The sequence below is a fragment of the Lutra lutra genome, chromosome 6 (genome assembly GCF_902655055.1).
Source record: "Lutra lutra chromosome 6, mLutLut1.2, whole genome shotgun sequence".
NCBI classification, from domain to species: domain Eukaryota; kingdom Metazoa; phylum Chordata; class Mammalia; order Carnivora; family Mustelidae; genus Lutra; species Lutra lutra.
In genome coordinates, this window is record NC_062283.1 from 141,618,244 (window position 1) to 141,645,129 (window position 26,886).

Sequence of the window (26,886 nt, forward strand, 5' to 3'; positions counted from 1 at the left end):
CTTTCTGCTGTTAACCTTTAGGCCACTGTCCAGCAAAGTTCTGAAAGGCAACTGAACGCAACAGCTCACGTAAAGGGAACAATCTACTTGGAAACAACGGAAACGTGGGCATTATTTCCCAAACTTGTCGCGTTACGGGGACACTTAGGCATTCCTCAGAGTAACGCTTTGGAAGGGCTTTCAAGGGCGGGCCGCAGCGTTCCACGCGGCCGCAGCGCTCGCTCCCGCGTCTGCAAGGCGCGGGGAGGGGGGCGAGGCGCGGGCTGCCCCGGGCCGAGCCGAGTGGGACCTCCGGGCGGCGACGCTCTGGCCCGCGCTCGCTCGATGGTTTCCGCGCGGGCCCGCGCGGTCCAGTCACCAGGGGGCGCGCTGGCCGGCGCCGCGGATCTCCGAGCTGCGCGGCCCGACTGGCGTCCGCCATATTGGATGCCGCAGCCGCTGCTGCCAGCGCTTCCTCCTCCGTCTTCGCTGTGCGCTGCTGGTTCCTGCGGCCCGAGCGGCGGGGAGGTGAAACAGGAGTCTGACGAAGGAAGAAGAAGGAGGGGGTGGCGAGTGTAGGGGACGGGGCTAAAAGGCGGAGGACCGAGACCGAGCGGGGCGGAGAAGAGAAGGCGCCGCGGCCCAGCCCCTCCCCCGCCCGCTGCCGACCCGCCCCGGCAGCGCCTGTGTTCCCCAGACCGGCGCTCCGCCCGCCCTAGCGGCCATGCCGGGGCCTTGCTGCCCCTGAGGGAGTCCTTCCCCGCCAGTGCTTGCCCTTCCACTCCCGTCCCGGGTCGCAGCGGCCGGGTCTCCCGCCGGCGCCCCTCCTCGCGGCCGTGCCGCCGCCCCCGTCTCGCTCTCCCCACCCAGTGCAGTGGCCGCCGCCTCTTCCGCCGCCGGGCTCGGGGCCTCCGCACCGACAACATGGAGGCTGTGAAAACCTTCAATAGCGAGGTTGGTATTGCAGTCTAGCCTCCCCTCCTACCCACGTCTCCCACCCGGACTGAGGCCCGCGCGAGCAGGGTGGGTGCGGGCCTGCAAGGTTTCCCAGGGTGGGGCGAGAGGCGGCCTAGCTGTGTCGGGGGGGAGGGGGAGGGGTGTTTCTCTGCCCCGCGCCCCTCCCCCGGGTCCGAGGGGAGGACTGGGGGAGGGCCGCCCCGGGGCGGAGGGAGGTTCCGGTGTCTCCAGCGCCCTGTTGAGTGGCTGAGGGTTTGGAGGGAAGGCCCCTTTGGGCCCTCCCCCGGAGGCTCCTGGCAGGTCTCTGGGGGTCAGTTCCGCCGAGGCCTGGCCCGCCCACCTCTTTCCTGGGCCTGCGGGATTTTAACTGCTCACCGGACATCATTGCACAGACCTCTCCTTGGTCCTTAATGAGGCAGGGACCGATGGGGTAGAAAGGAAGGCAACCTACAGGGGTGATGATCTGTGGTCACGTTGTACGTACTGTTTGTATTTGAGACACTGTTGGCTAGGTAACGTGCCAACTAGGGACCTAATGCTAAGAGAATGGCTGAGTGGGAGGCAAGGTTTTTCTGCGGTTTATTATACCTTACTTCACCCTTCTCTCATCATCAGGACATAAAGACACAAATGGTAGGGAAAGGGGTCTGTGCTTCGAGTGGGGAAGATGCTGGGGAAGCATTTCCCACGGGCTCATTCATATGTAGAATCTAACACTAGAAAAGAAGCAGGGGTCCAGTTTTCACTACTTAATTGATGCTAGTCTGAAAGGAGACAGGTTTTGATAAAGTATGTTAATTTTTTTAAAACTCTGACTTAAGTAGACCGTAGTGCAGACATTAAACATAACAAGTACCTGTGTACACAACCAGAATTATCTTTATGTGTATGCCTTGGAAAAAAAGTTATTAATGTGATATTAACTAAAGTCGCAATTTTATGAACTTTTGGTGTGAAGTGCTCTTACTGTATTCGATAGTATGATTAACAAAATCTTAAATACTCACCTCTTAAAATACCAGACATACTGCTGTGATGTTCCGAACAGGACCATACTTTTAGAAGCTGTTTCACAATTTTGTTTCTTTTATTTCTTCTTTCCTTTTTTTAAAGAATAGGCATTTGGGAAGCTTAGCAGAGAGCTAAAAGATAACATTCATAGGAGTTGGACTCTCCATATTAGAATACATAGTAGTGACACAGTTACATGAAAGCAAACACTTTGTAAAGGGTTTTCTTTTCTGGTATTGGATTTTCTTTCTCTTTTTTAATCCCTTCTTGATATATAGTGCAATAGACTTGGGAATCTTTTTTTCATTTTATTTATGAATTTGTAGCTGATGATTAGAAAGTTTGGTTCTCCCAGCAATACTTGATGGTGCTTAAATTCTAGAAGAAAATGTTTTTAACAGTACTGTATGTTCCAGTTTATTGTTAATAGTTTTGCAACTGCAGGAAAGAAAACAGCTCTGTGTAGCCTTTTATTTACTACATGTAGTGGTACAGCACTATAGAATGTTAAACTTTTAAAAATTTTATATAAAAAAATTCTCATTTCCTTTGTAGTTCTTTGATTTACACCCCCCCACCCCCTGTTTTTTTTAAATTTATTTTTTTAGTAATCTCTGTACCCACCGTGGGCCTGGAACTCACTACCTGGAGATCAGTTGCTCTTCCTAATGAGACAGCCAGGTGCTCCTACCCCACACTTTTTTTTTTTTTTTTTAGATTTTTGCTTATTTATTGGACAGAGATCACAAGTAGGCAGAGAGGCAGGCAGAGAGAGAGAGAGAGAGAGTGAGAAGGATGCAGGCTTCCCGCTGAGCAGAGAGCCTGACATGGGCTCCATCCCAGCCAGAACCCTGGGATCATGACCTGAGCCAAAGGCAGAGGCTCTAAACCACTGAGCCACCCAGGTGCCCCACCCCACACCTTTTAATTGTCTCTCCTGTTTGTCTAGGCGGTTCCTAATATGTATCCTCCCTCAATCCCAGCACATCCCCCCCAACTCCCGCCATGAAATTCTGAATAGGATCTCCCGTGTGGTGGATAGGAAAAAGGTGTTACTACACTGTGGTTGTCACAATAGAGCACAGTGGTGTAGAAATGATATATTGGTTTTCCTTTTAATATTTCCATTAAGGGGGGCGTAACATCTACACCGCTAACTAGATATTTCACCTCTTTTCACATCTCACCTTTACAGGAATTTGAGATTGACAGTAGCAGTCCCATTTTAGTGTTTGTAGTGCTCTCTTCTTTCTCCCTGGGGATTTCAGAGAACTTAGAAAATCTTCTAGCTCCTTTATTTATTAACATGCTCAAACTTCATCATGTTTGAATGTGGAATTAGCTTAATAATAGTAGCAATATAGTCACAGAGTTGGGGAAAGGTATTATATTCAAAGAAGATTCAGAAGAATATACTTTTTGTTTTAAACATAAAATACATAATTTTTTCCCTGATTTTGAATATAGTTTCTGTGAAAATGCTTGCTGATATACAAATGTTGTCGCAAGTAAGCATATAATAGGGAATAATTCAGTAATGAATATTTTCCATTAAATCATGTATTGCAAAGTGCAAAAATAAAGGAATTTTGAGTTATAATATTAGGAACAATTAGAATGTTTACTTAGAGTGAATTTGGCTTTTAAAGGCCTGTTTAAAATATGAAATGCTTAGGTTTTATGGCTTGCTAATTCTCAGGTTTTTAAAGACCTCCTAGCATTGGTTTGAAAATAGGAACATGCCAGAGATATTAGTGTTAAGGATATAGTTGTTATTTTTTAAGATTTTATTTTAAAATTATCCTAACAACCCAACGGATCGGGAGTTGCATGCTCTACCAACTGAGCCAGCCAAGCACCTTAAGTTAAGAATATAGATTTTTAATTTGCAAAGCACAGATGAGTTTCAGTCTGAAAATCCGTGACCTTACGTAAGATATTTATGAGTCATGGTCAACATATGCAGCTGTCCCACTCCCACCTGTCATAATCTCAAAGATGACTGTGGCCTTTCCTTCCCTGTGTTCAAAGTCATTGTCAGAAGATCCTTTATGTGATAAATTCCTCTTACCATGAGTTCAATGAGATTGAGGTCTGAGAATTGATATTTAAGTGCGCACTGTGCTAGTTTTGTGAGAAAGCCATACTTTACAGTTAAGCATCATCATTGTGATGAGTTAATCCCATGAGTAATAATGTCAGTTCTGAAATGATGAAAGAAGATTTGTCCAAATTGGAATATAAGATTCCCTAAGAGTCTATGCTTGACCTGAGCATTTAACTCTAAAAATAATTATTATCATTACAAGTGCCATAGTTGTTGCTGCTTTAAGATGGTGGCATATCCTTGTTATGTTCTCACTTCAGTGAAAAGGGTCTCATATTGGTCTGCTTAAATTATGTTTTTAGGACCCCAGCTGAATGCAGCAGTATTATGTGAGCTGCATATCTGTGCTCTGTCCTTAAGAATGCCACTGTATGGTGGTCATTATGGTAAGGGTGTTGTTTTTGTTTTTGAAAAGAGGGAAAAGAATAGCAATGCATGATTCTTTCCTTAGAAAATTATAATTTAATTGGAGGGGGCACTTTGATAGTATATGAACTTTTAATACATGGCGAATAGAAGACTTATGCATTGGTTATGCTTAGGCAAAGTAACTGGAGGAGATGAATTTTACATGTATATTGGATTCTTTTAATTTTTAAGTACTGTAAAAAATAGTGTCAGTACCATTACTATACCTCAACAAATTAACACTTTCAGATAATCAAATATTAGTGGTCAGGTTTCTCCCCTCCTCTGCCCAAGTTCTTTGTATAGCTTGTTGCATTACTATGTTTTTTTTTTCCCCATCATGATCCATTTCTCTCGCTGCTCAGAAAAGGCAGAGTGGGTAGCTAAAGGATCAGATATGTAGGTGTGAGATGTGTCAGGAAGACTATCACAATTTAAATTTTGGATTTACCTTGGTTCATAAGTTCTGAGATGATTCTAGAACCTTTTGTCATCTTTAGGATGCCTAAATTCTTAGTGTGTGGTTTTTTTTTGGGGGGGAGGGTTGTCCTTAGGACTTCTCAGTTAGTCAGATAGCTTAGTCTTTAAACTGTTCCAGGATGCAGACTTCCCAAAGTCCCTTTAACACCCAGGACATTTTCCTCCCATGTCTTGCCTCACGTCAAAAGTGAAATCCCATCTCTTCTTTACTCCATCTCCACTTTTATTTCCAGAGTGTGTATTTGTCTAACTACAGGGCTTTTTATAATCTTCCTGAAAGTATCTTGTAGTAGACATGGGATGGTGAACAGTAGAAAAGGTAGAGGGCATAATAAAAGTCTGTGAAATTTGTTTTTTATTTGTATGTTTTCCTTTTGTTTCTGGTTCAAGAAAGGGATTTTATGTGAAGCAGCTATAAAACACTGCATTTTTTTGTTTGTTTGTTTATTTTCATCGATCAGGGAATCTGTCTCCTTTTCCTTTCCTTAGTCTTTCCTGTTTTAACTTTCTAGTGGGTGTTTTGGTTAATTGTATCCATCAAACTATCTTCTTTTGTTTCTACCTTGTGAAACTCCTTTAAAGATAAAGCATACTTAGTGTTGTAAAGGAAGGAACCCTTCACTAACCCCTCCCTGTGCCAGTGATTAAGGTGAGAATTTCTCAACCTCAGTACTATTGATATTTTGGTCTGGATAATTGTTTGCTGTGAGGACCTGTCCTGTGCATTATATGATGTTTAGCAGTAATCCTGGCCTGTACCCACAAGGTGCCACTATTGTGACAACCAGAAATGTCTTCAGACTATCAGAAGTCCTGTGGGGAACAAAATAGACCTTGGTTTAGAATCACCGATTTAGTTCCCATTACAAGGTCTTTAAAAAAAATTGTACTTTCTTTTCTAGAGATTACTGGGAGTAATATAGTAATAGTCTTTTCCACCAGCCTGTTAGTTTCATGAGGATAGTCACTATACATTTTCATTGCTTCATATCCTCAGTACATAGCTCAGTACCTTAATATATACTATGAGTCAAATAAAGATTTCTTTATTTTTTAAAGATTTTATTTATTTGACAGAAATTACAAGTAGGCAGAGAGGCAGAGGGGGAAGCAGGCTCCCTGCTGAGCAGAGAGCAGGATGCGGGGTTAGATCCCAGGACCCTGAGATTGTAACCTCAGCTGAAGGCAGAGGCTTAACCCATTGAGCCACCCAGGCGCCCCAAAGATTTCTTGAACGAATAAATGGATGCTGTACTTGGGATTGAATGACTTGGACCAAAGTAGTTAACATATCTGGATATTTGGCTTCCTCTATGTAAAGCAGATGATTGATTTTAGTTTATATTTAGGTTCCCTGTTAGAACATTCTTTGATTAAGTATAAAATTAATTTTGGGGAGGACTTAGTACATATAATGATTTTTTTTTTTTGAAAGTCATTTTATGGCACTCTAGGAGTCTAGGAGATCAGGTGGAAATTTTTAAATCAAAACTCTGATCTTTTTGTAATTTTCACTTACTAAGGAGGGAGAGTTGGGAGGGAAGTATTGCATTTAAAGGTTCCAGTTAGATTAAATCCATCCTAAGCTGCATTTTGTAATTATGCTATTCTCAGATTTTTAAAATTTACTGTTTTTCAGTTTAAAGCCAAAAGTTATGGTTTTTTTTTTTTACAGTATTTTAAAAACTTAGAAAACAAGGATAGTTGAGATTGATGATAATGATTTTTTAGACTCTGCTTTGAGAGTGTTATAGTCTTAATCGTTCAAGATAAATACAAAAAATTTTTTGGCAAGACTGAAATAGCTCTATCATTTTTTTCTAGTCTAGCATTGAGTAATTTTGATTGACATTTAGGGGACATCTGTATTCCCCAGTTCCTAAATAGGCATATTTTATGATCACTTCTTTTTTTAGAAGTGTAGTTGGCTTAGAATTAGTGATGATATTACTGCTTGTATATGGAATTTCAGATATCTCTTTCTAGGGCCAGTTTTCCTGTTATTGGACAACTTCTAACTCAGAATGGTATGAGAGAATGTAATCGACCTTGACCTTGAACACTGGCTGAGCTCCCGAACTTGAGTGAGCTCATTTTATCTGGTTTTGTTTTCTCAACATCTTTCTCTACTCCTCTCTCTCAGGATTGTGCCTCTACTCCTGCTTGTACAGACTGCTTTTCCAGCAGCATGGACACAAGAAGCATAGTAAGATGATTATAATGCACATAAGGCAGGCCCTTTGGAAAATAATAGGTTTAAACTGGTAGTGAAATGATGTCTTGATTATATGGATAGTAATTGGGAAGCAGACTGAAGTTTGTCACTTCGAATATATTAGTAATCTTAAAGAGAACATGTAGGGAATAGTTGAATTTCTTCATAAAAAATAGATTAACCAAAAGTTACTGTGCTTAATAGTGAACGTTAGTTTACTCTTGTTGCGTTTACTTGCGTTCTGCTCCACATAATTTTCCTCTATTGTGGAAGGAATATAACATTACTATTTAACGTGAATAAATTGCAAGCCTATTAATTTATGGTTGGAAAGAAAATACATCTTATATTTTGAGGAAGTTCTTCAAACTATAAGATGACAGATCATTGACAGATATGCTGTAGGGATGGAGAAACAAAAAAAGACTAAATCAAAATTTTGGTTTTCTAATTATAGAGGAGCAGATTTTGATAGTGCTACTGTTAATGAGGAATAAATGCCGATGAGAACTATTTCTATAGCCTGTAATTTTTTATCTGAGTTAATGCTATCTCAAGTTTAATGGTAAATGATACATTTGTGCTTTGATTTTAATTTTATGCATTTATTTGGTCTTCTAAATCTGCTTTACAAGAATTTCTGATACACCATATTTGAAACTCAGGGAAGGATATGTAAATGCATTCTGGTATCTGCTGTGGGTCAGGAATTACCTTAGTAACTTTGACATCACTACATTTAGTCAGAATGGGAAATAAAATATATTAATGTTTTTTAAAGGTAGTTATGGCTATGAAGTTATTGTATGCCAAATTTGTTTTTAAAATAACTTCTGCAACTCATTATAATTTATATAGGTTGATTTGAAAGACCTAGGTTTTCATTCTTTCATTCATTTCTTTATTCACTTAACCAATACTGCAGTGCTCACCGTATACCAGGCATTTTTCTTTCTGTTGGTATTCAGTGGGAAATATGACAAGGAGGCATACTCTCTTGGAGCTAATGCTTTTGTAATCTTTTTTTTTTTTTCTTTCACTTTATCAGTGCAGGGAGTGACCTTGCTGTGAGGCTGTGGGGGCATTACTGACTGGAGTTGCTTTGCTGGGGTTTGGGCTGCTTGCAGCCCTTCTCTACAGGCGCGGTTCTGCCTGCTCTTCTCTCAGCATTTTGCCTTAGAGTCTGGAAGCTCTCTACTACCCAAAATAGAGATTGAGCAAGTAGACTTACTTAAACAAGAATGTGATCTTATGTTTTCAAGTATGGCAAAATAAGATGAGCTACATTAAGTTGTACTTTAAACCAAATTTTTTGTCCTGTATTAAAAAAAAAAAATACTATTTGTTTTGGAATCATAACTGTTGCTGAAAGGTAACAGCTTTAAGAATGTTTCCTTTTGTCAGTGAGATACTAATTAGTCTCCAGGTGCAAATGATTTTAAAAAAAGCTTTTCTTAAGTGGTGACCAAGCCTTTATGAATTTGAAAGAATATAAATATTTTTATTTTTAAAATGAACTTTTGCTTAAGTACCTGATAAAATTTGGTCTCTTTCTTATAAACACTTTTTAAATTTGATTGGACTCCTGAGGGCTAATTTGAGTAGCTTGTGAGTGAAAGATGAAACACTTTGGATCATGTATCTTATATTAGTGTGTAGAATTTGGGAAATGGTTTAATGATCTTTTTATATTGGATCATAGCACCTAAAAGGTTTACTGGTACACCTGAAACTGATACAATGCTCCATCAGTTATATTTTAATTAAAAAAATAAAAAATAAGTTGACCAAGCCCTAGTTAATGGCTTTTTAAGATTTAGTAAGATTCTTACACTATAAAATTTTACAGTAAAAAAATAGATGGGGTATTTGAATTTATTGAAATATTTGAAGTAAAAAAATGTTGAATAAGTTAAAATTTTTACAAACTAAAAGATATAGTGGATGTCTACTTTCTGTAATAGCTTTCTGTGATGAAAAATGTCTGGCTTATATTTTTGAAATATCAAACACTGTTTAAAGTGAGCCACTTTATAATATAGTGTTTTATATTCTGACCCTCTTTTCCCCACTCATCATGTTTCGGTAGAATTTTAGGATAAGCTTGTGAGAGGAGTAGGATAGGTGCTACCCTCTCTTTCCTGACTAGAAAACAGGCCACCACTATGATTTTACCAAAAAATTCTACTTTTAAGTATTAGAGTTGAAACTCAAAGGGACCCCAGGTCTCAACCTCTGGTGGTTTTTCTTACCCTTCTGTGTAAAGGAGAACTATCACTCATTTTTCACAATTCCTTTTTACTGGCATAGTGTCTTAATTATAAATTAGCTTTATTTTTTCACACTTTTGAACTTTAAAGCTTCAGATTTATAGAGGTTAGGAGAATGATAAAGAATTTTATGTACACTTCATCCTGATTTCTCTACCTAATTATGTTGATTAACCATTTTTGGCTTTTTGCTTGTTCACTCCACCTAAACATGAACACATGAAAACTTTTTCTGGCATTATGATGGGAAATGCATTCATGATGCCTTTTATTTTTACTTTTAAATGACTTTTCTACAGTGATACTCTTATACATAGTTATGGTACAGTGATCAAAGTCAGGAAATTAACATTGGTATAATGCAGTTTGTCTGCAGATCTTATTCAGATTTCATTAATTATATCATTAATGTCCTTAAAGAGTAAATCCTACACCACATCTCACATTCATTCTTGTCTCTTTAGTATCCTTTAATCTGAAATAGTTGGTTATAACTCTTTCTTTACCTTTTATGACCTTTGATTATGTTTAATGATAATAGGTCAGTTATTTTTAGAATTCTTTCAGTATGGATTTGTCTTCTGTTGCTTCATGATTAGAATCAGGTTATGTGTTTTTGGCAGGAATACTCCAGAAGTGATACTGTGTTCCCAGGATGCACATGATGTCTAGTAATCCCATTAGTAGGGATGTTAACTATTTTTTGCAAGGTTTCTCCACTGTAAAGTACTGCTTTTCCCTTGGTAACAAGTATAATTCGGGGAGGTATTTTGAAACTAAGCACATACCTTGTTGCTTATCAAACTTTCGCCAGTTTAAGTATCCATTTAGTTCTTGCCTGAATCAGTACTAGGATGATTGCCAAAAGGTGATGTTCTTTGTCTGTCATTTATTGCGTTCTGTAAGAACTTTTCCTTCTTCCTGTTTATGTATGTATGTATGCATGCATACCAGTATGAAGTCATGAATTCTTTTTAATTTTTTGGAGGTTTTTGATGCAGATTGTCTCCATTTTGACCAGTCAGAGCTACTTCAGGCTGTCTTTTGTGTCCTTTTGATATGTGCTCTTTATCTTTTGAGTATTCTCTTACTTATGTGGTAAGACATTCCCACCCTAGCCTTGGAATCAATCATTTCTCCAGGGAGCTCTGATCTGGTTTCTTCTTGTGGATACTTATTAATGGATTGAACTAGAATTTATATATATATACACATGTATATACATGTAAATTTTTGTTTAACTGTCTGCCAGTCTTAAAAACCATGGGTTCTCCCTGATGTCTCCCAATTCCATTCCAACAACTGTAGGTTTCATTCTAGCCTTTCCTCTTTCCAATTCTGATTGTAATTCCTTTCTCTGATAGTGAGAAAACTAGTTTCTGTTATCGACAGTGTGTTTGCATATTACTTGCTCAAACCTAAAACACACAAAAAGTAGTTTCAGAATTGCTAAACCCTATGTCTATGAAAACAAACCTATTAACTAGAATTTAATATCTGTTTATAGTTTTTTTTTTTTTTTGACCTGACAGTGTATAGTCAAAATGCTGTGTTCAAACATGGCTTGGTGAGTTTTTCCTCCTCAATGTAGTTCTGCTCTTTCTTTGAAATATGATTAGATTTGGGTTTTTTTTTCTGTTTGTATTCCATTTTGTTTTTTTCTTCATTTTTGTTATGTAAAACATTAAACATAACATAACTTTAATCCTCCCTTTTTATTAGCTTCAGCATTCATAACCACTTATGCTATAGTTAAATTTTTTTTCTTAACATTCTTCAAATCTGATAACAAGCCAGAATTCAGAAATTTAGCTATGGAGAGGGTTTTAGGTGAAAGATCTGTTTCTAATAGTGTACATTCAATTCATGGGTGAAAGGAAGTGTGCAAAACTTTTATTCTCTTGTGAATGGGATCTCCATTCACAGGGGGCAGATAGTAGAGGACCAGATAGTGAATATTACAGGTTTTGTTAGCCACTTAAGGTTTCTTTCACATATTCTTGTTGGCCTTTCACAGTTCTTTTAAAATATAAAAAATGTTCTTGGCTTGAGAGCTTATGAAAATAGGCCATGGGCCATTTTTTGCTGGCTCCTGCTGTAAACTTTGAAACCTGAGAATTTGATTAATAACATGCTGCTTATAAGTCAAAATTATAATTGAGCAAGGAAATATATTCCTTACAGGCTTTATAATAAGCTTACCTGAATGTCCAAAACAGAAACTATTTAAAACCTGCCTTAGTGAAAATAATTCATTCAAAATTTTGAGCACCAAGTATAGACACCATTCTAGGCTCTAGAGATTTAACTGTACAAAACAGATTCCAAAAGAAAATGCAATCCCACCCAAAAACAACCTCTGCCCTCATGGAGTTTACATTCAGTTTTTGTGTATGGATGTGATGGGAAGTTCATATTTCTTGTTTTTCCTCATTTAGTGACATTTTAACTATTAAACATTGTTTTCATGTTATTGCAAAACAAATGTTTTCTTGAAGACTTGTAAAAAAAATGCAGCAAAAAAAAGCAAAGTTTGACTCATTGCTTCCCATGTCTTTTTTGTCAACTGTGATTTTTATTTGAAAATAATTCTTTTTTTTTTTTTTTAAAGATTATTTATTTATTTATTTATTTGACAGACAGATCACAAGTAGGCAGAGAGGCAGGCTGGGAGAGGGGAAGAAGCAGGCTCCCCGCTGAGCAGAGAGCCCGATGTGGGGCTCGATCCCAGGACCCTGGGATCATGACCTGAGCCAAAGGCAGAGGCTTTAACCCACTGAGCCACCCAGGCGCCCCTGAAAATAATCCTTAATCATGATGCTTTCAACTAACTCACTAGATGATGACAAGTTAAACTTCATTAATTGGGACAGAGAACCTAGACTTAATTTGGTGGAAAATACACGTATGTTACAGAATCTTTAAAAAATGTTATTCAGAGATATAACAGTGATTGAGCTAGTCTTTTCTTTAAGGCTTTAATGAATAATAGAAGGAGAGTGATTCTTAAAATACTCTCCACAAAGTTGAGGACTGTGGTGAAAGCAGTTCTTAATGTAGTTTTCCTGAAACAGGGAAAAAGTTGGGGCACCTGGGTGCCAGCTGGGTGGCACAGTTGGTTATGTGTCTGCCTTCAGCTCAGGTCATGATCCCAGGGTCCTGGGATCAAGCCCCGCATTGGGTTCTCTTTTTAACATCTTTGAATTTTTTTACACCCAAGAAAAGTGGTTTTTATTTATATAGAAACTTCCTCTATATAAGTTTCCTCTATGAGTTTCCCAGATTCTTGTCTCTATTCTGTCAGAGAACTCACAACTTTTTTTAGAGGCCTACCTCTGCTTTGGTGGCAATTGTAAGAACAAGGGTTGTAACCAACTTAACTGAAGGGTATTGACATTTTAAAGGAGTTGGCCAGAGGCCTGCATTATCATTCCTTGTAGAAAATTCACCAATCAGTGCTTTTATTCATTTACAAAACCAGAGGATTAAGACGTTTTAGGCCTCTTAGAGCTGTAATAGTTAAAGATTCCCGATAATTCTGGGAGGGCTTCCTTTATTTTGCTAGTCTTTCAGGATTGTTAGATAACTTACTCAATTTTAATTACAATTTTCCACTTCCTAGAATGTAATGATAGCCCCTGAAGGTTTTCATGTAATAGCAACTAGTGGTTGAAAAGAATGCTGCTGGGAAGTAGTTGCTGGTTGTTTGAGCTTTATTTTTTATGCATATTTGCCATCTATTAGGCGTTGTATTCTGCAGAGTGGTTACCGGCATTAATTAGATACCTGTGTTCTTTTTCTCCCCTCATACTCTTAATAGGGAAGGGAATGGGAATGTTTTACTACAAAGAGTTAGAAGGTAGGGTGATGAATAGTATGACACAAGAAGTAGTGATATAGCCTGTGTATACTATATGTAAGCTCTTCATGTATATCATGATGTACACAGAATGGGGAGGGAGATGTTACGTGAGGCAGAGAGTAAAGATCATTTGGAGGAAATGGTAACTTTGGGAAGGGGATGGAGTTGGGAGGAATGATGGAGAATTGGCCAAGGATCTTTTGATAAAAGGCCTTTTTACACTATATGTAAGACCTCATTTTTAGTCAGAAGAGAATGAAGATTCTGAAGGGTTTTAAAATTGTGTTTTAGAAAAATGAGTAGTATCTTTGGAGCAGGGCAGAGCAATGAGGGGATGAGATTGGGGGAAGGGAAGTTAAATTAGCACAGAGAAGATGGGCTCAGCTAGAGTAATAATAGGGAGAAGAAGGGATGAATGCAAGAGAAATTTATTAGTAATAGGGAGCTGGATATGAAGTTGAGGGTGGTGCCAGAGCTTTGGTTAAGTGATGAGGTAAATTAAATGGTATGGTATTAATTACTAAGGTGGGCAAATGCGAAGGAGCTAAAAACTTTAGAAAGATAATTTGGTGGGTTGGTTGGAATGGAATCATTTTTAATAACCTGGAATAAAGGAAAGTTCATTAGTATGGAAGAACTAAAGTACCCATACCTCAACTACCCAAAGATACTTACTTTTACTGTTTTGCTGAATACAGTAGTGATTTTGTACATCGTGAGGCTTTGGGGTCTATGGAACATCAAGGTGGGAAATACCCAGCTGGGTATATAGGCAACTAAGGAGAATAGATAAAAGGTGAGGGTTTAGGAAAGGATATAGTTGTCTAGGGAGATGATATAGAGAAAGAAGAGAAGCAGGCTTAGGACAAAACCTTGTAGAATATTTATGTTCCTCGTTTTTGTGTGTGTGTGTGTGTGTGTAAAGATAAAGCTTTGACGCTTTCTGTTTTGTTTGTGAATTTGAGGACATTTAAAAAGCAACTCTGCATGGAATATTCTTGGTGTTAAATTCTGCTTATACAATTATTGTTCTTAGCAATTTAAGTTGTAAATGGAATGATCTATGGGTAAAATTAAAGACTTAAATGTTGTTTGAGATTTTAGTAGAATTTAACGTTAAGCCTACACGTATGTTTCAGCGTTTTATTGGCTCCTCCTAGTCACCTAATTTTTTACCATAATTTTGCCTATAATAAACAACTTATTGTGAACATGGAATTGTGAATGTAAAGACTATATCATTTAGAATTAGAAACTCTATTTGAGAAATTTCAGCTAATGTGGCTTATGGGGATTTGTTATAGAGAGGACTTACAAATGAATTGTTCTTCCTTATTTTCATTTTGGCCATTTCATTATTAATAGTACTTCTAAAGTTAAAAGTCTGTAAAATTCATATTTAACTTTAATGTTTTACAGAAGACATAGGGAAGAACTGAAATTAAAAGAAGTTCGATTATTTGGAACCCAGGGAAAATTTAAACCAGAGTTATTTTTATATATATGCATGTTTGTTTATAGATTTTGTTTTCTTGGTTAGAAAATCATTTCTCTTCCCTTTGACTTTAGAATAAGACTGTTATAGTCATTTTATACATTTGTAGCTATAGGCTAACTAAAGTGTATGGTTCTGTGATTGGGTTTCTTGTTAGCTTCCATGCTTAAACTCTATTTCCAGAAATTACAAATTTTAGACCTATAAGACCTGTGTAGTATATCATTTAACAGACTAATTTTATGGATGAGGAATTAAGACTGAGAGGTGATGAAACTTGGTTAGTATCGAAATCACATAGCAACCAGGTTAAAAGAAATTTCTGCCCTTTGTGTCTCAGTTTAATGTCATTTTTATGTTTTCAGTATCTTTTTAGTGAGATTTTGGTAGTATTTATGTATGTTGGAGATAGAGGGGGAGTGGGAATAGGTGATTCTTAGTTGATTATTATCATTTCATGCTATACCTGGGTCAGGATAGGAGCAAGTTACTATATACTCCTGTTCCCCTGCCCATAAAATAAGGTACCATGGGAAAATGTGCACCCCTTGGCAAAGAAGTATTGTGCAGCAGCACCCCCCCACCCCCGCACTTAGTTGGCAGTTTTCTAGCGATTCAGCCCTCCTCAGAAAAGTAAAAAAAGCCATTCAGTACAAAGTTCACATATCTTGCACCTTCTTTGTGGGAGAGGAGTGCAGTTACTCTATTAGCCTGTATCCTTAGCATGTTTCTAATTTTCACATTTTAGTAATAATGGCTGCTTTGTAATTACTTCCTTTTGATTGTCCCAGACTGCTCTTTACACGGCTCCTGGTTCATATATTTTAAAGCACGGCCAGGCTGCAAAATCACTAGAGTTGCTGCCGAGGTAAGATGTGAGAGATTACAGGTGACAAAGAGATAGTTTTATCATTTGTAAAATGGGATTACACAAAGTAACCTTCAGGGTCTCTTAAATATTAACCTTAATGAACAAGTTTTCTAATTTTTTTTTTTTTTAAGATTTTGAGAGAGAGCAGGAGAAGAGGGAGGGCCAGGGAGAGGGAGAAGCAGACCCCCGCTGTTCAGGTATCCCAACGTGGGCTCCATCCCAGGACCCCGAGATCATGACCTGAGCCCAAGGCAGACACTTAACCAATTGAGCCACCCAAGTGCCCCAAGAAAGGCTGAGAACACTTAGTGTCATTGTGGATCCTCTCTGTCCCCCTGGGAAAGTACATTCATATTACATACTTCAATAATGGATAAAAGGGAGATTTTGAATTACAAAGAGAGTACTAGATATATTCTTCGTTGGAGAAATATTCCTTAAGTTGGAGAAATTGTTGAACAAAACTTTTGACCACATGGTAACAAAATACCATGATGTATTTGATAGATTTTGGACCAGTATCATTATTGCTCAACATGAGAATTTCAGTGTTTTACTGAATCTAGCAAGAAAATCAATTTTAAACAGTTACTAGGAGTATAATTTTGTACTGGAATGTGTTAAGTATTTATTTTACATAGATGTATATACTTAATTTTTTTAAAATAGTTTATTTTACATGTGTATACATAGGTGTGTATAGAAAATTCTGGAAGGCAGCCTCCCAGTCTAACAGTGGTCATTTCTTAAGAAAGCCTTAGGTGGATAGTGTGCAGTGAATGAGAGCTTTCAGTATTTGGAATTTTTCACATTTATTACCTTTTTGGGTTTTTTTTTTTTTTTTTCTTGTCATTTCCTTCAAACTGAAATAACTATGTTTCTTAGCTTTGGGAGAAAGATGGATCTGGTCTATTTTAATAGTATTTGAATTAAATATTTTTAGAGAAAGTGAGCTTCCTTGTTAAAGTTTGGAAGGCTCTTAAACCTCATTGAGGATTGCTTAAAATTAATTTTTAAAAGAATTTTTTAGCTCTTATTTGGTCAGTGGATGTATAAGCTTGATAATGTTTTTTCTTTTGATTAAAGTCTTCTTGGTTATTAGTTAGGTTGATGCTGTTAAAGGGTATGTTTCCATAATCATCTGCCATCTTACTCTGACTCAGTTGTATATATGGTTGCTAGCTGGTGGGCTTTTTTGTTTTGTTTTTGGAAACAGTGGCTGGGTAGGTGGCAGAACTGGGTTTGAGACATGGTTCTGTAGTTTGAATTTAGTTAGTTCACTTACCCTAAGTTTATACATCTATAAAATGAGTACAGTGAATTTTAATATTATTGGGCCATTCTGAAGATAAAAGTGATGCAGCGTTTATGATAGTACTTAATAATAGACAAAGTTGATGAAAGTAATCTTTCTTTCTCCTTTATCATGTTACTCTCTTTCCCTTTTTAAAAATCTATGTTACTCTTATTTCTGGAATGGTTTTACCCCAAGGCCTGGTAGGCTTTTGTTCTACTTATTCTCTGATACTTAGTCTTCAGTATTTATTCTTTATCTTTTCAACTATCTCTTCAGGAATGATATGTATTTTTGGGACTCAGTCTTGTAAGTTTTTAGGTACTTTGTGTCCATATGCACATGAAATTATATTGTCGTCACCTGGATCTAACTTGTCTTTCTTCCACAAACTTCTTTTAGTCTCTTCTTTTTTTCCCCCCTCATTTTATATAAAAGGATATTTTAATTCTAGTCCTTAGGGACTATACAGACTACTTAGGATTTAGAAATGAGACTGTGCCAAATAATGGCCAAAGAAGAATCATCCACTCTATGTCTGGTCTTTGGTCTGGTCACCAGAAATATAATTTTATTAGCTATGATTCTTTTTTCTTTTCGCCTCACATTAATTTTTGTTTGTGTATTCACCATAGTCTGCTTTCCCTTCGCATAAATCGAGGACCCCTTTTTCACTTATTGATGTGTCACATCTCTGAGGCCTGGTCGGAATACCAATATTCTGTGCTATGTTGTTTTTCAACTGACATCACCCATTTGGTACGTTTTCACTTTCATTCATTGCTGGAGAAAATACTGTGACAGGGTTTTTCCCTTCCACCAGTCTCATGATGGGGATCCTGACCCCTATCTGAATCACACACGATATAGAGATCTCTCAACAGCCAAGCTGCTAGATATTTCAGACTCAGTCTTACAAACTGATGGAAACACATGTAATCCAGGTTTTCGAAACATGCCTTCTGTTTGCTTTTTCTTTTTTTTAATTTTTTTTTTTTAAGATTTTATTTATGTTATTTGACAGAGATCACAAGTAGGCAGAGAGGCAGGCAGAGAGAGGGAGGAGGAAGCAGGCTCCCCACTGAGCAGAGAGCCCAATGTGGGGCTCTATCCCAGGACCCTGAGATCATGACCTGAGCCGAAGGCAGAGGCTTTAACCCACTGAGCCACCCAGGCGCCCTCTGTTTGCTTTTTCTGTGGTCTAATCTTTGGTCTTTCTTGGATGCTGTAGCCCAAACCTAGACTTCCTCTTTATATCAACAGTAAAATCATGCTCCCAAACACTCAGACTTGAAAACTTGGAATTTTCCTAGGTGCCTCTTTCATTTACATCTTTTCAGTCATGAAATCCAGTGAGGGTTTTTGGTGGTGGTGGTTGTTGTTTTTATGTGTTTTGCATCCTTCCCTTCTCTTTTATTCTCAGTATTAAATAATAAAAATAAAGTATTGAGACTTTAGTCCAGGTCCTCATCACTTCCCTCTTGGTTTGTTATAGTTTCTTTTGACTTGGCTTTTATTTTACTATTCTCTGTTCTCTCAAGTTTATACAGTAGAACTAATCTTTTTTAGATTACTAGATTACTAGTTTTTACTCAGTCTCTTCAACAACTGTTTTACTTGAATCACTTTATACTTTGAAAAACATTTTAGATTATCTTTGTTTTCAACTGCAGATTTCTTAGCTATGAACTTAAACCTTTTAATACAAGACTGTGTTAGAAATAAAGTTATTTGTATTTACAAGTAAACATAAAAGTGTGTTGTCGTATATACATTGTGTCTATATATATATATATATATACACACACACAACAGTATGAAATGGGAACATTTACTATATACATGAAACTATGTATTACATATTCTCATCTATGGGTCTTGGTGTGTGTGTGTGTGTGAGTGTGTGTGTGTGTGTGTGTGTTTGTATTTTTTGGTACTCAGTGATTCCCCAGTAGGAAAGCACAGCATTCTGTTGAGATTCTAATGTATTCCCATTAGGAAATAGACCTCTTCTCCAGTCCTCCTTAAAAATTGCTAGTTTTGTAAAGAGAGATTCATTGATGAGTGTGTTATGCGTGTAAGTAGTGTGGAAGTAGAATCAAAGCTGTAACAGGAATGCTCTCTTTTTTTCAGTCAGCCCATTTCACTTCCATTTTCTTTATTAAACCTTTTCTCTTTTAGCAACTAGATGTACATTTTCATTTGTTTGAATGTAGCATTTTTTATTCTGGCACTAAATTATGCCATGCGTTTTTGTTTTCATGAGGCAGAATCTTCAGGTTCTTATGGATCCCCCCAAATTTAAATACCACGTTAGTATATTATTCCTCTGTTAAATGCAAAGGAGAATATGAGAGAAGAGAAACAAATACACACCTCAAATTAGTGTCTCTGCAGAATTACCTGTGAGACCTTTGGGATCATTAGTGAATTGTCAAAGCTGACAATGGTAAATCTCAGAATGCTAAGAATCTACTATATTATAATAATGGTATGTCACTACCCTCCCCTTCTACCTCAGTAGATTGTTAAATATCTAGATGAAGTTCTTCAAGATCTTTTTTGTTTGTTTGTTTTCTGAAAGGCTTAATACTGTGCATATCTACTGTAGGTAGTCAGTGAATGTTGGTTTGATTAGATTTAAATGATTGTTTAACTGTGACCTATTAATTGGTTGAATTTGGCTACTTTATCAAAATTTGAATCAGCATTTATTTGAATACATAATATGTGCAAGGAACTGTTTTGGGCATTGTGGAGGATATGAATAAAAGGATACTAATACTGGTACTTAATTACTGAGGGTTCACAGTATGTGAGGACAGTGTTTTCCAACATGGGTGGATGGATGGTGCAATGGATAGCTAGGTAGGTAGGTAGGTCAAGAAATAGCACAGAAAACAAATTATGACATAATTTTACCTTGTGGTAAGACTGCTATGAAGTTGCAGGAGGATGTACATGTACATCAGTAGGGGCAGGATGTGATTTCAGATGTGAAAGTTCATTCCCTTTTCCCATTTTTCTGATTGCAACTGGGAAAAAAATCTTGAGTTTTATACCACTAAGTCTTTTATATTTCTAGGTATTCACTAATTGTCTTTAAAAAAAATGAACAAAGCAAAGATTGCCCTTTAGACTCAGCCTTTGACAAGAATTATCCAAGGAAATTTTAATGTTTTATTTTCCTTATAATTAATTTTAGTATTATCTTCTTCTTAAGACTGTGGGCTACAGCAGTGTCTCAGAAAAACTTTACAACCCACAATAAGAAATATAATTTTTGTGGACGCCTGGGTGGGTCAGTTGGTCAACTGTCTACCTTCAGCTTGGGTCATGATCCCAGGGTCTTGGAATCAAGTCCCATATTGGACTCCTTGCCCAGTGGGGAGCCTGCTCCTCCCGCTGCTCTGCCTGCCCTTCCCTCTGCTTGTGCTCTCCCTCTCTCTCTCACAAATAAAGTCTTGAAAAAAAAAAAAGTCCTTTTTTAAAAAAAATATGATTTGTGTCATGATCTAGTAGTTACCTATGTAAATATAACAGGAACAAAAGCTTCAATCAAGATTAGTCAGTATATGCTTCATTATTTCCTTTTTTTTCTATTTTAATTGGACTAGGATTACCTTGAAAAAGTTTTCAGTTGATTAATTAGATTATGGTTTGAAAAAAATTGCATGAAATAGAGAAATGGATAGAACTTTTTTTAATAGTAAGAAAGTTATCTATGCCTAATTAAGTTGTTACAACAGATGTTTTTCTGAACATTTTTCTTGGTCTTATCTTTGCATTTAATTCTTATATTTATATACTGTATTATTGCAAATATTTTATATTTGTCACATAGCATATTAGAGATTTCCATAGTTCTACATTAGTAATGTATGTATCCTATTAAGTTTTTTTCTCTTAGTGTACCTTACTAATAAATCTCTCTTCTTGGACTTTTTTTTAACTGTTGCATGAAATGTTGTAAAAATTCCATGATTATGGCCTTTTACTTCTTAAAATATATAAAGGTCACTCATAATAATTTTATAGCTCTTGTATTGAGTACCATACTACCTTTTCCTTCCAGATACTGTATTTTCTAGTTCTAAAATTTCTAATTGTTTTTTTTTTGTAGTTTTCCTTTCTCTGATGAAAACTTCTGTTTTTTGCATTTATTACAAGAATTTGTTCCTTTACCTTATTGAGGATCATTATGATTTCTTTAGAAGTTTGTGATAATTCCAACATCAGCATCATCTTGGGGTTGGCATCTGTTGATTCTCCTTTTACTTGAGCAGTGTGGGCAGATCTTCCTGGTTTGGGAGGGTGTGTGTGTGTGTGTTTGCACGTGTGCACGTGTGTGTGTGTGTGTGTGTGTTTTGGTATATCAAGTAAGTTTGGCTTGTATACTGGAGGTTTTCAGTATTGAAGGATTTCATTAAAATCTTATTAAGAATATTGATTTATTTAGCAGACATTCATCTTGGTTGGGTTCAGGATGCAAGTTCTGTCTTGCCTTTTTGTGTTGGTTCCAATGGCAGTTCACTTTTACAAACATTTGTTTTGCTGTTTTATATGTGCCCAGCACATGTGCCAATCAGGAACTAGTGGTTTACATAAATTTTAGTTCTCAAAGCCTCTTTGCTGGATTTCTTTGGGTCTGTTTCACATGGGCACAATTCCAGAATGAGCCCAAGACTTAAGTTAGTTCTTACACAGAATCAGGAGATCCTCTTCTCAGCTCTCTGTGGGATTCCCATACTTTTTCTAGATCCCATGGCATCCTTTTCTCTGTTCTTCTGGCCAAAAAGTCAGGTTTCTCTCCATTTTTAACCTTTAGAGTTGAAGTGGGGAAAAAATGGGGAATCCTCACCATACTTTTTGGATAGCAGGGGCCTCTTTTCCTTCTTCCTCTGTCTGGAAATTGCTGTTCTTTGGGGCTTTTTAGGTGCTGGCAGTGGTTGCCCTCCAACCTTAAGCAGGGTGTGGGAGAAATGGGAGAGGCGGAAGAAAAGGAGATTCTTCCTGGTGCCCACTGCAGTAGCGTGGAAGAGTCCTTTTACTTAGTCTTCTGGCTAGACAAAAGGGGTTTGTTTCCTCTGGTGTTTTTGCTTCTAGCACTGGCTACAGAGTTTGATTCTGCATTCTCTGAAATCAAAACCTATCATAGAAGAGCACAAAACACTATGAAATTTACCTCAGTACCTGCACACAGTCCTCCCCACCCCCCATCACTGGTTACTATTCTTGTTTCCCGTTGGCTTCTGTTTTTCTTTTCACAGTCTGCAGCTTTTTTTGTAGTCTGGTGCTTTTAGTTGTAATCAGTGTGGGGAGAGAGGCTGTAGTTGGCTTACTCCATCTTGGCTCACTATAACTCCTGTATACTGTTTTAAGAGTACTTTTTTACCCACTTTATTCCAAGAATTTGGAAGTGATACATAAATTTTTTGTATTGAATTAAAGACCATGTAAATGAGTTTTTGTACCCTAAATTTAATTTATTGAGGGAGAGCTGATGGTAGTTTTTCTTTGTTACTAACAGTTTTAAACAGTTTCTTTTGTTGCTAACAGTAAGTTAGATTCTAAAGTAAATGGGTTCCTTTTTATAAGTTTAACCAAAACTGCAATATTAACCTTAGACACCTGTCGTGGTTGAGAAATAGAATGTTTTGCTTAGTAATATAAAAGACTATTTATGTGAAAATACTTTAGCCCATAGGAGCGAATAGTAAAAAAAAGCATGTATATGTTTATATTTGTCATAACAATTTTGTTAGCACTTTTATATATCAAATTCTGGCTTTCTTTTGTTTTCTTTTAAACTAGAGGATCTACCCCATCCCACCTGACCCACCAAAAGTTAAGTGTATAGGTTTGATGTTACTAGACAGATGATTATTACTTCAGATTTATAATTAAGAAAAAGGGCATCATTTTTCCTGGTAATGTCTTACACTTTTTTTTTTTTAAAGATTTTCTTTATTTATTTGAGAGAGAGAGCACGCACAATTGGGGTAGGGGAAGAGGGAGAAGCAGACTCCTCGTTGAGCAGGAAGCCCAAAGTGGGGCTGGATCCCAGGACCCTGAGATCATGACCTGAGCTGAAGGCAAACACTTTACTGACTAAGCCACCCAGGTGTCCAACTTTTTTTTAAAAGGGTTTGGGATTTGAGATCCTGAGAAAGATGCCAGTTTTGCATAACCTTCACCAAATAATATATACTTTCATTATACTTAACTATACTCTGCAAACTGTTTATTAGAATATTCCCTATCTGCAAAAGCACACTCAGTTCCGTGAAAGCAGAGTTGTCTGCCTCTTCTATTAGATCCATGGTGCCTGGCACTAATGAATATATTTGGAATGAGTGATGAATTGTTAGATTCATTTACATTTTATGTCATTTTTGTGCTTTTTTGGGTGCTTTTTTAATGTTTTCCAATTTTTCTGTACTAAAATATAACACAGGAAAAGTTTTTAAGGGTATTTTAAGAAGGGAAACAACTTAATTTTGCTCACTGATTTTTAGATGTTACAGCATTTCAGATTTTATGTGCTTTAATGTTCCCAGTTACATGTGGTTTATTTCAAAGATGCATTTGAAACTTTGTTTTGAAGTTGTTGTTGTTGTTGTTGTTGTTGTTTTAAAGATTTTATTTATTTATTCGACAGATCACAAGTAGGCAGAGAGGCAGGCAGAGAGAGAAAGGAGGAAGCAGGCTCCCCACCAAGGAGAGAGCCCCATGTGGGGCTCCATCCCAGGACCCTGGGATCATGACTTGAGCCGAAGGCAGAGGCTTTAACCCTCTGAGGCACCCAGGCACCCCTGTTTTGAAGTTTTTATACTCTCACATTATTTAGTGTAAAATCAGGAGCTGTGCCTTCTTTAAAAGTGTGATCTGGGAGTCCTGGCAGAATATCTGTAACATATCTTTTTGGCTTTTGCTCTTTAAAAAATTCCGTGTGTTTGAGAATATTGCTACTTCAGTAGAAGTAACCCACATTCATATATTAATTCAAACATTGTTTAACAAAGAAATTTACTTTAATATAAAGTCACTATTGGTCACATTATTCTTTTAGAACATGCTTTTTCTTAATGTTGCTTTTAGTGTTGAATCTGCTACTGTTAACTCTGTTACTATTCTCTGGTCACATTCTGTCAAGTGTATCTGATTTTATGTTACAGTATTTAATATTGTGTATTGTATCCCAACCCAAAAATAATAGAAAAGGTCTTGCTATACAGAAAAGGAGAACTTGTATATTAGAGAGTGACAAATTTCAGATATAGGGAATACTTAGGTTTTGAGTTGTTGAAGTAAAATTTGTAATAAAATATATTGGTTTTCGGGAATTAGAGTTGGAGAATAATCTCTTTAAAATGACTATCAGTGAAACAATTATCTTATTTACTTTTTATTCCTATATGCAAAATACTGAGTTTCTTTTTTTTAAGTCACTTAGGAAAAACATATTTAGAAAAATTTTAATTTTGACTTTGAATTATAAAAATACTTTTCAAAAAATATTTGCAAAAATTAAATTTATACAATCATTTACAGCTTTTTCTATTGTATTAGTTTTCTGTTGCTTTACAGCACATTGCCACAAACTTAGCTTATGGTTTAAAGCACCACAGATTTATTTTCTAAATTCCATGGGTCACAACCTAAGCACTAGTTGTCTGCCTTTGCAGATGGGCTCACCCGGCAGAAATCAAGGTGTCCGCCATGCTGTGTGCTCTTATTTGAGACATGGATTTCTCTTCTAAGCTCATTTAGGTTGTTGACTGAATACAGTTCCTTGCTATTATAGGGCTGAGGTCCCTGTTTCCTGTGTTGGCTGTGGTCTGGGCGTTGCTCTCAGTTCCTACATAGTAGTCATGTGGCAGTGAGAGAGAGCTAGTTCTTTGGTGTCTCTTCTGATAAGGACACTAATCTTGTTGAGTCAGAACTGCATTCTTACAATCTCATTTAACTTTAATTACCTGCATGAAGTCTCTATTTCCGCATATAGTCACATTAGGGATTGGGGATTTAGTGTATGAATTTTGGAAGGAGTTACTGTGGAGGACCATTGTGGCAAGTAGAGCAAGATGGTACTGAAATACAGTTATTGTGTTTTCCAAAGTAACCTATGCATGCAATTTTTTTTAAGTACAAAAGAGATTTTATTGGAAGTTCTTCCTTTTCACATCATGATGGGTCCCCGAAAGAGGAAAATGTTTAAGTTCTTAACACTTCAGTTCTGATGATGATATTGATTTCATATATCTAAGCAGTATTTTTGTAACACTGGTTTCTTGAATTGTCTGTTTTAGATATTTATTGACTTTTTGCAAGAATTGATGAGGCATTAGTTCACTTGTGCTGCCCTTCCTGTCTTTAATACCTTAATTTTGAGTGGTGGGACTCTGGAATTTAAGATAAGCCAAATTATTTTCCTCTGACTGTATCTTCTGTGTTTACTGTGGCTTGTGATTTCCTCTTTGTGACACCATTTACTAATCCTCTTAATCATATTTGGGTTTGTTTTTTTGAAATTTGTGACATCTTGTCTGTGGATTTACTCCCTTCCCTATTCTGCTTACATTTTGAGTTCTTTTTACCTTTTTAAAATTTTATTCCTTTATTCTTCCAGTAGGAGGAAGAGAAGAAAAATGTCTGTAGTCAGCAAGGTATCAAGATGGTGTTTGTTCCAGTTATCTTTTTTGATTTCTGATTTTCGAGATTTGAGGGATCCTAACTAGTCCGTTTGTTCATTCCTTCTTCCTTTCTTTTTGATTTTATTATTTATTAGAGCACAAGCAGAGGGAGAGGAAGAAGGGAGCCCAACATGGGGCTGGATCGCAGGATGCTGAGATTATGACCTGAGCTAAAGGCTTAACTGACTGAACCCCCCCATGTGTCCCTTCACTAGCACTTTAAAGGCAGTAGAGGCCTGTTGTTAGGAAAGATAGATTGGGTTGATAACTATTTTAGTTATCGTAGGTTCATATACTGGGTTATTTCCATTGATCACAGAACCACAAACTTGAAGGCTAACATTAACCTGTAAATGAGCAAGATTTTACCAACATTTGAATGTTCTTTGGGGGAATGTCAGATAATGAGGTTTTCATTGGGCTCTTTCAAGGTAATGATAGAATTCATATAATAACTGTGCTCAAATTGGGAAAGGCATTAACATTTTTGATGGAGAAAGAAATCACAAGTAGGCAGAGAGGCAGGCAGAGAGTGGGGAAGCAGGCTCCCTGCTGAGCAGGGAGCCGGATGCGGGGGCTCAATCTGAGGACCCTGGGATCATGACCTGAGCCACCCAGGCGCCCCACATTAACATTTTTGAAGTGAATTTGCTTAAAATAAGAGCATGAAGCACAACATTTTGTTAAGTTTTGGGTAATGAGTCACTGTGTGGAAGAGGGCAGATGAGGAAGGTCATGAATATGTTTATCCAAATGCAAAAGAGAAGTGTACATTTCTAGGACTGAGAAATAATGCCCAAATTCAAGGTTGACTTGCTTTTGTAAATAAGTTCTGTTGGAACATACCTTGCCCATTCATGTGTGAATTGATTCTTGGTCCTTGACTGCTTTCTTGCTGCAGGGGTAGAGCTAAGTAGTGTGATAGAGACCATGTGGCTTCTAGAGTTTAAAGTACTTGGCTGTCCTGACTGGTCCTTGGCTCAGTCAATAGCAGAATCTTTATCAAAAATAAGTTTTTTGTTGGAATAGTCTGCAAGAACTAAGATATTTCAGTTTAGATTTTAAAAAGAATCCTCGAACCTTGATTAAAGTCACTAGAAAATGATTCATTAGAAGTTGTTTTCAGATGTCAAAAGAATACATTTGTTGTGGTGCCTGCAAGTTCCTGAGGGGAGTTGAAGCATAAAGGAGTTTGACTGAGATCCAGGCTATTGTTCAGTGCCTTTGTTTTATATTGGTGA

At 37.2% G+C, this 26,886-nt stretch overlaps 1 protein-coding gene across 6 annotated transcripts in view; it reads left to right on the forward strand.

Annotated features, from left to right (window-relative positions):
* Positions 1-359: 359 nt before the first annotated feature.
* The window catches only part of SCAF8 (SR-related CTD associated factor 8), a 151,700-nt gene continuing 125,173 nt past the window's right edge, over positions 360-26,886 (forward strand). For 3 of the 6 annotated variants that reach the window (XR_007128100.1, XM_047733394.1, XM_047733395.1), the window contains exons 1-2: positions 761-933; positions 7,086-7,148. Coding sequence is in view for 5 of the 6 variants with exons in the window: in XM_047733394.1 (XP_047589350.1) it covers positions 904-933; positions 7,086-7,148 (93 nt within the window). In the remaining variant the exon portion in view is untranslated. The other 3 variants (XM_047733399.1, XM_047733398.1, XM_047733397.1) reach the window with 3 other exon arrangements.